Source organism: Lathyrus oleraceus, chromosome 5 (genome assembly GCF_024323335.1).
Source record: "Lathyrus oleraceus cultivar Zhongwan6 chromosome 5, CAAS_Psat_ZW6_1.0, whole genome shotgun sequence".
Lineage (NCBI taxonomy): Eukaryota > Viridiplantae > Streptophyta > Magnoliopsida > Fabales > Fabaceae > Lathyrus > Lathyrus oleraceus.
In genome coordinates this window covers 336301180-336310554 of record NC_066583.1, presented here as the reverse complement: position 1 = coordinate 336310554, position 9375 = coordinate 336301180, and the positions used below count along the sequence as shown (strand labels likewise).

At 33.3% G+C, this 9375-nt stretch overlaps 1 protein-coding gene across 1 annotated transcript; it reads right to left on the bottom strand.

Annotated features, from left to right (window-relative positions):
• Window positions 1-1975: 1975 nt before the first annotated feature.
• LOC127084458 (probable WRKY transcription factor 25) lies at window positions 1976-5171 on the bottom strand. The gene is made up of 5 exons (XM_051024911.1): window positions 4722-5171; window positions 4379-4549; window positions 3623-4224; window positions 2853-3017; window positions 1976-2524 (listed from the first exon to the last, which is right to left on the bottom strand). The coding sequence occupies exons 1-5, from the start codon at window positions 4986-4988 to the stop codon at window positions 2167-2169; spliced, it is 1563 nt and encodes a 520-aa protein (XP_050880868.1). The 5' UTR covers window positions 4989-5171; the 3' UTR covers window positions 1976-2166.
• Between the last annotated feature and the right edge of the window lie 4204 nt (window positions 5172-9375).

Sequence of the window (9375 nt, the reverse complement as noted above, 5' to 3'; positions counted from 1 at the left end):
TATATAGTATTCTCATAGCGGGTCAATCCAATATAAATATTACTCTTAATATTCATACCTATGTTTAAGACTTGATAACTCCTTATCCATGATCCATGAGATGTGATCATCAGTCTATATACATAATAGTCTTAATGTTTTAATGTTATCCCACTTCACAATAAAGCTCGACTATGGATACTTTAAGAATAGTGTCCTTATGTTTAATGTGATCTCATGATTAAGTCACACTTGATACATTAAACGGACTATCTATTCTAGGGACTTTATTAGACAAACATAATAAAGAAAAAGATTTTTATTATTAACAAATAATTCGATACAAGTACCAAAAGTATTGGCCTCTAGGGCTTACACCAACAGTCTTGATGATGATCTTCTTGTTGGTGGTGGTACAGGGTATGCTCTTGGTATTGTGGTTGAGTGTTTGACATGTTAAGGTCGTAGATTTGTCTGTTTATGGGTCAAAAATTTTAATAGGCACGGAGTTGTGAGTAACTAGTGTGACAATGTTGTCAGGGGTTAGATGTTGAACCTTCTTGTGTGTAAGTTACCTGGCGTGGGTCGTATAGGTACATATCATCGGCGAGGAACTCCAACTGATATATACCAAGCCATATAATTACGAGTTGGTTTTTCTTTGGTTGACATCACAACGTCAGTTAAGACATGGTCTTGGCATCGACCTTCGCAACCAGAGGCGAAAGATGGAGTGAAGTGTTAATGTTAACTCAATTATTCAGTGAATGTTGTATGAAAGTGATGAAAGAGAAAATTATCAAAGCTAGCACACACGCAGTTATGATCTTTGACCATCATAGGTAAAATTTCAGTGTATAAGAAACAATGGACCATAATGAGGGGAGGCCAAATTTATCGTATGTTGTCAGACTAAACAGAAGTTGGTGCGACAGTGGAAAGTTCAAGGTCTTCCGTATACGTTGCTCCCATGTCATTGCGGCATGCACACATACTTGCCAGGATGATTACAACCATCTATCCGATGTTTACAAGGTCATTATCGTCATGAATGTCTATAACAAAAGCTTCTCAGTGCTAACAATTGAGGAATATTGGCCTCCATATCAAGGGGACATAATTTGGCACAATGATGAGATTCAAAGAAAGAAAAAATGACGACCAAATAACACGCGTATTACAACAGAAATGGATACAACTGATAAAATGATAAGATTATGTATTATATGTCGTCAACCCGAACACAATAAGAAAAAATGTCTCAATCTCGGACCAACCTCTGCATCCTAATTTAGCATCTCCTTTCAATTTTTGTAACCTTTGGTTTTGATATATTAATAATTTTTTGTTACAACAATGTTAACAACAAACATCACTCCAATTTAAACACACTTAAAATCGAACAAGTCTGAATAAACAACACAAACAATAGATATTAAAACAAATAAAAATACTTAACCACAATATTTAAAAACAACAGTTCTAACTGACTACAACAATTAAACTGATATCATTTGGTCCAAACATCACTTCCCTAACATCCTTATCATTTTTAACTCGCACTCATCCATGTAAGTCATCGTGTCTCTTAACACTTCTAATTTTTTCGCCTTCAGGTATGTTTCCATCTAACCAACGAACCAACTCCATCTGTAGTTGCTCTACTAAGACGAATCATGTTTGCGATATAGTGAAAAGATATGTGGAAAAATGAATCACACAACATCTTTATTTATACAAAAAAAATTACACAATACACACAAGAATCAAACCAGTTGACGTCTCCTCTCATTCTTTACACACATGCGCCAATTGGATTGGCAGCACCAAGTGTTGTAGCCAATTCAATTGGCACATCTTCTTTAAATTTAATGGTATGCGTCAATTCATCTGACACTTATATATTGACTTTTTTTTAGAAAATAGAATAATTTGAAAATTAATCTAAAATGTGGATTATTTTAAGATTTTTAAATAAAAAACTAGATTATTTAACTAAAAAATTCTCATAATTTACATCAATAGTTAAATATACAATATATCACCAATCCTATAGGTGTGAAAATATACAAAAATTATAAATATAATAAATGGAATGAACTCAATTTTATCAGTCATAAGTATATTTATCTATAGAATCCTAATTAACCAGCCCTCCAAAACAATGCAAAAAAAGGAATATTCCTTTCAAGATAGCAAAGAGTCAAAAAACGAGTCATCTTCTACTACAGGCTCCTCCTTGGCTCTACCTCTAACAACATTATCCACACGTTGCTGATTCATATTCACATAAGAATCCATTGGAAATCCATTATTCTGCAACATCTCATGGTTGAAGAATCCATTGTTAACACCTATGGTGTTGCTCATAGTTGGTATATTAGGTATTGGTTTGTTGATAGAGTGGTTTCCACTTCCACGTGGTGCAGGAACGTCATGGTTGTGTTTTCCTTCATAGGTTGTTATCACTGATCTTAGGTCTTGTGAAGCTCTTTCCACATGTTTTCTTACTTGACATCCAGGGTTTGTGCACTTGTAGTAACTCCTATACATTATGCATTAATTTAATTAGTCAAAGTATACTGCAAAAATAAATTATATTTAATTGACATACAACCTCAATCTAATATCACGACATCTATACCGATCAAAATCACTAAATTTTTTAAACGAATGTGAATATAAAACATTGAATAAGATAAAACTTGAGTGTTAGACATGACATGGCATAGAATATTTGAGTCTTGTCTCATGCATGCATGGTTGCCAATTTTGACCAATAAGAATATTAAAGAACAAAAACATTTATAAAGTTGGACATTCATGTCCAAAAAGAAAAAGTCAAAGGAAGAAATTAAGAGTGTTTTTTTTACCTTGGATTTGGGTTTCCCTTTACTACTTTTTGTCCATATTTTCTCCATCTGTACCCATCAATTAGAATATCAATGTCACTTGTTGTCTGAACCACAACTCTAGGTTGTCTCACTGTTCCATTTCCAATTCCTGATGATATTCCTTCATTTTCACCTTCAATTCTCCTGCAATATTCATGAAATTCAAAATTAAATATGAAATCAAATTAACCATACAAATGATCATTAAAGGTAACTTATATGTAAAACAATCACACTTAATATTTAAATTGTGGTCTACAATTTAATAGATACAACAAAATTACAATTGATTTTCTTGTTGAATATAACTAATAGTCACATAAGAGAAGAGAAGTAGGAAGTCAGACTGCAAAGTTTCCTACCATGAACTAAACTAAAACTATGTTTTGGATATCATAAAATGAACGGAATGGAACGGAACTGAACGAAGATTCTATTTCATCGTTTGAAAATTTTATGACGGAGTCTTCGTTCTGCTCAAATCAGGAGGAAAGAAATATAATGGTAAATGATGAAATGGAATGAAATCGTACCACTTGATTCAACTCCTCTCTATCCAATTTTAAATGATTCAAATAATGAAATACGACTTCATTTCATCTCATACCATTCCACTCCATCCGATTTCAACAATCCAAACAAAGCCTAAAACCTTAATTCATTCAAACAATAATACAAAATTACAACGGTTTTGCACGTAGACACAATTGACCGAAATTACAGAAACAAAAAAGAGAGTACAAACTTACCATTTTTTAGTATGGGGTTGATCATCGTCACAATACTCATGATCTCCACCCGATTTATGAGAACTCTGCTCAAAATCATCATCTCCGACCGATACCGAAGAATTCTCCGGCGTGGCAACCAATACCATTTGCATATCATTTCCAAATTGACTTGAAGGTGGATTCGCAAGTGACGACGAAGAGGAAGACATTGAATTCATGTTCCTCTTGTTAGCCACAGGCTTAGGATGATTATGATTACCTTTATAAACAATTTCAGTAATTTGTCCATCTAAAGCTCTTTCAACTTTTTTCTTTGTTGGACAATTTGGGTATGTGCATTTATAGTAACTTCTTGGATTCTCACTTCCTTTCACTTGTTTTTGTCCATACTTTCTCCAATTGTATCCATCATCTGATCTTCTACTAAGTGTCTGAACTTGTTGCTGTGGCTGAGTTTGATAATTGCTATAATCTCTTTTGTGATTATTTTGTCCACTAACAGAATTATTCTCTTGTGTGAAACTATGAATTGATGAAGAGTTTTCTGTTTTCACCATACTCATATCCATTCCAGAAGATACTAATCCATCTTGTTTTGTTGTTTCTTGAAAACTCCATCCCTGTAATTTGTAGACAGAAAGTTAGAAACATGTAACTGCAAAAGCCTTTACGCGACTACAACACGACAGTTACTTAAAATCTTCATCATATCGTATTATCATGTATATCTAGAAGTGTGAAAATGAGTTTTGTGATTTGAAATTTGTTACACACGTTTTGAGCTGTGTTTGTTGTTGAAGTTTGAAGCATAGGTTGAGCTTGGAAGGAGAAACTTGACAAGGTTTCATCTTCTGACTTGAAATTTTGCTGCTTTTCGCCATAATTATTCTTCCAATTTAAGCTTTGATTATTAGCAAATGATCCAGTTGTTGGAGATGGTAAAATCTACATCAAAACAACACAAAGCTATATCATATCATATTATATGCAACCAAACCGAACAATAACAAAGACAATAATACAAAAGATTCTAAACAAACTAAACATGACGAGAATTATGAAGTCAACTAAAAAGTCTAAATAAGATGATGAATAATTTTTTTTTTGAGAGACTTACATGAGAAGAGTTGAGAAGAACCGGAGAGTCAAGAAGCTCGGAAAGGGAGAAGCCATGAGGGATGGAAAAGTAAGAAGGAGAGAAGAGAGGTGTAGGAGAGAGAGGAAGTGATGGAGGAGGTGTGGACTTGAATTTGGGTAAATCTGAATCGGTTTGATCCAACAAAACATTGTTATGACGATGATGATGATGATGTCTTTCGGTGTCTCTTAGGGTGTCTTTGTTGGTTGGGGAATTAAGGAGGTCGGAGAAGAAAGAGGAGGCCATTGAGAATGGAGAAGGTGTGATGATGATGAAGATGAGATGAATAAAAATGAAGAATGTTTGGTTTTAATAAGGTTAACTGACAAAAAACTGAGATGAGGAAGAATAATAATTTGAAGGAGAGAAGAAGAAGAAGGGGGAGGAGAAGAAAATGAAGAGGTAGAATGAGAAAGTGAAAATGAAAAGTTGTATTTTTATTTGAGTTATTATTTATGCATTTATTTTGGGGGTCAGAGGGTGTGGGTTTGACTGGATGGCGGCTATAACATAAACTTAGATATTTTTCTTTTCGTTCTGTAGGGTGTCATCCATCTCTATCATATTAAATAGGAAATACTCATGAATGTTTTTGGTAATTGATTAAGAAAATTAATGTAAAAATAGTAATTTGAGAAGATAATGAATGTTTTTGGTAAATGGTTATGAAAGTTAATGTAAAAATAGTAATTTGATGAATAGTGTATTTAAGTATTTTCACTTAGAAAAAATTATTGTTTCCAATGTAATATTATTTTTAATGTTTGAGCGGTATGTCTTTTCTTTATTATATGGACCTTTTATATCTAATATTTAAGGGATTATGAATTAGATTAACATGTTCAGATTCTAAAAAGGTCGACCTATATCACATTCAGCCCGAGAATATTGTAAGAGGAAATGGGTATACATGGGCGACATCACCTAGTGAGCACATAAGCTCTCCCAACCTGATCCAATGTGCCTTGGGCACATATCCTCGGTTTAGTTCGAGCATATTAATATGTGCCCACAAAAGTAGTAACCACAACCCGACCTTTTAGTTCTAAGCAATTGCCTTTCCCTAATAATTAGAAAGACTGATTTTTCATAATCTCACGTTCTAGTCAAGCGATAGGATATTGGAATCGGTCTTTCATCTACAACTTGACTCATGAGTTACATTTATAAATATCCTCAATCCTCGTTATTAGAGAGATTCATTCACTTTTTTGACATATTCAATACTCAAAGACCTTCTTTTAAGCTTCATGTTTGAGGGAGTATAATTGGAATAATTTGTCCAGATTCTAAAAGGTCGACCCATATCACACTCGGCTCGAGAATATTGCAAGAGGAGAAAGAACGCAAAAGGATGTCATCACATGGTGAGCACGCGAGCTCGCCATACCTGGCCCGATGCACCATGGACACGAATCCTCCGATTTAGTCAGAATGCATGCATATGTGTCCACTCACGTGTGAAAAAAGTAACCACAACACCACCTTTCAGTTCTTTGCAACTACTACTCCATATTAATGAGGAAGATTGGTTTCTCCTAATCCTGCGTTCTAGTTAAGTAGTTGGATATTGGAATAAATTCTTCATACATAACTTGGCTCATGAGTTACATCTATAAATACCTCAAGTTTCAAGGTTAGAGAGACTCATTCACTTTTTTTAAAAAGCCCTCTTGCTCTATCCTACACAAGTCGGTCTCACCTTGTTGTATTTATCATGAGTACAATTGAAATTCGCCTTGGAGTCCGGTAAAACTAACATCGGCCTTAAGTTAAATTAATTGTGACTATTGCAACTATGGCGGCTCGCCACACTCTTTTATTAGGAAGATTGAGAAGCAAAGCTCATCCGAAAGTCTTAGATATCGTAAAGCTTTGGAGGATGATTTACCTGTAAAGTAAGTTTCTTTTGTATATTGATTTAGCATTTCATTTTATGAAATATGGTGTGAATAAATTAATTGTATGGAATATGGTGTGGATAAATTAATTTCATTTTATACACAACTTGGCTTATGAGTTACATCTATAAATACCTCAAGTTTTAAGGTTAGAGAGACTCATTCACTTTTTTAAAAAGCCCTTTTGCTTTATCCTACGCAAGTCGCTCTCACCTCGTTGTATTTATCATGAGTACAATTGAAATTCTCCTTGGAGTCCAGTAAAACTAATATGAGCCTCAAGTTAAATTAATTCTGACTATTGCAACTATGGCAGCTCGCCACACTCTTTTTATTACACTACTAGAATAAGTCATTTTAGCCTCCTAGTTTAGAGTCGGCCACCGACACGGACACTATTAGTGTCGGCTAAGCCTACACTAACGGACTCTATCTAGGTACATCTTTTAAGACAAGTTATTTTTTTATCAGTGTCGGCAAAACCGACACTACTTGTTATGTTATATTTGAAGAATGTTTGATTAATTTATTTAGAGTCGGTGAGACCGACTCTATCTAGTAGCATTATTTTTTAATTAGTATTTATTTACTTAGAGTCCGCTGAGCCGACTCTATTCTTATAACATATACATTTTCCATTGATTTATCTATAATATATATATATATATATATATATATATATATATATATATATATATATATATATATATATATATATATATATATATATATATATATATATATATATATATATATATATATATATATATATATATATATATATATTTAAGGTTTAAGTATTTATTTATTAATTAGAGTCCGCTTGGCGGACTCTATGGAATTTTCTATTTCGGACCAAAAATTACGCGACAGCTTATTTCCCTCTTTCCTTTTCCCTCGTCATTTTTCACTCTCCCTCCATTTCATTTCACAAAACGAAAACCCTAATTCCATGCTAATTCGTGAATCCCTTTTTTCCCTATTTCGTGAACCGATTCGTGAATCCCTAATCCGTGAATCCATTGAAGAATCCCTAATTCCCTAATTCAAAATCCTTCGTTAAAGGGTTTCTGATTCTTCCTCTCTCTCTTCCGATTCTTCCTCTCACCGTCGCAGGCGTCACCACCGTAATCGCCGAGACCGCGACAAGGACTCCCTTAAGATCCGAAAAAAAACCAAGTCTCACTCCCACACCAAACGACGTCGCAAGCATCATCGCTACTCTTCCGATCCTGATTCATATTCTTCATCCCCCCTCTCTGATTACTCCAGGTTCCAATTCAATTCCTCACATAACGGACTACATGCTTATTCCCTTTTTAATTTTTATTTCTCCGTATATACATGATTTGATTCCATATTCAATTTACTATCCATGAATTTTTATGTACATACGTTCTCAAATGCTATGGAATACAGTTGAAGAAATAGTTTATTCAACCTTTTGTCTCTGTGTTTTGGTTACGGGTATGTTTGTATGTTTCCACTAATTTGAATTAATCAATTTTAGTTTAAAGTTCGTCTGTGTATTTGGTTCTGCCGTGAAGAAAATTGATTTTGATTGAATTGATTCTGTAAAAGTAATTCTGGCTAAAAGTGATTTACAGTATGTTTTAGATAAATTGTTGCAAAAGTGAGTTGAGCTGTGTAAAAATCACGTTTACACTCAAAAGCTACAATTTGCTTCAAGTTGAATCAATTATAGAAAGAAAAATCAGTTCTACATGAGAGCAACCGAACATGTTAAAATAAATTTTGGGTGTTCCAAATGTGAAGTCAAACATACCCTTAGTTGAATTTGGAGTGATTCATGTTTCGATGAAAATGAATTGAGCAATACATTTGAGTGTTAAAATCAGGTTTGGAGTCCAAAGACAGTTTTAAGATAGAATCAGTTCTTGAGGCAATATCAATCCTACATCTTTAGGATTTTTTTGGTCCATCCAAAATTATGACTAATAAACTATGTTTATTACACATAATTTTTTTTCCAAGGAATTTGAATTGTGTAGCTTAATGCTTGTTCCTGTTTTATTTCGTTCACCACAGTCAAATCCTACTAACCGCGTCCTTTGAGTTTCCTTTTCCCTTTATAGTGTTTTTTCTTCACATTTCTGATTCTTATGTAATATTCCTTCATTCATGTTGTTGTCCTCCTCTTTACTTTACTATAGCTTTGGAAATATAATGTCTTAAAAATGTTCAGTGTTGAAGTTGATGGATTGTGTGTCTATCATCTTTCACAAGCCACTATTATTTTCAATAAGTGGCTTTTTTAGTGTAGCTGTATGTTGATTTGTGCTATTGGTATAAAAAACTTGTGCCATTACACATTAATAATTTAATTAATCTGGTTATCATAACACAATTTTTATTATGTTACTACAAAAGTGAGAGTTCTTCTGATAGTGAGTACAATAGCTTATTGGATTTGTTAAAATATACAGCAGTTTAATAGATTTATAAATCTGTGCAGCAATTTTGTTTACGGTCTGAAATAATAATGTACAATAGTATTAAAATTTGCTATGTTCGTCATGTTTAATTTTTGAACCACTGAAAATAAAATAAAAATCCCTTGGAATGCATGTATTCTATTCTCTCCTAATACCCATTAGGAAGTTATCTGATTTTCTCCTAATACCCATTAGGAACTTATCAGCCATTCATTTTTGTCTAATATATGTTTTAATTTTCAGTGGTTGACGAGTTAATTGTTTGCCTTATAGAAA

What these genes read in the sequence shown, in the direction of transcription:
- LOC127084458 (XM_051024911.1), bottom strand. Translation starts at nt 4,988, where the DNA reads ATGGCCTCCTCTTTCTTCTCCGACCTCCTTAATTCCCCAACCAACAAA. An exon ending in TTCTTCTCAACTCTTCTCAT is followed by an intron (nt 4,550 to 4,721) that starts GTAAGTCTCTCA and finishes GTTTTGATGTAG; the next exon opens with ATTTTACCATCTCCAACAAC. An exon ending in CAACCCCATACTAAAAAATG is followed by an intron (nt 3,018 to 3,622) that starts GTAAGTTTGTAC and finishes TGAATATTGCAG; the next exon opens with GAGAATTGAAGGTGAAAATG.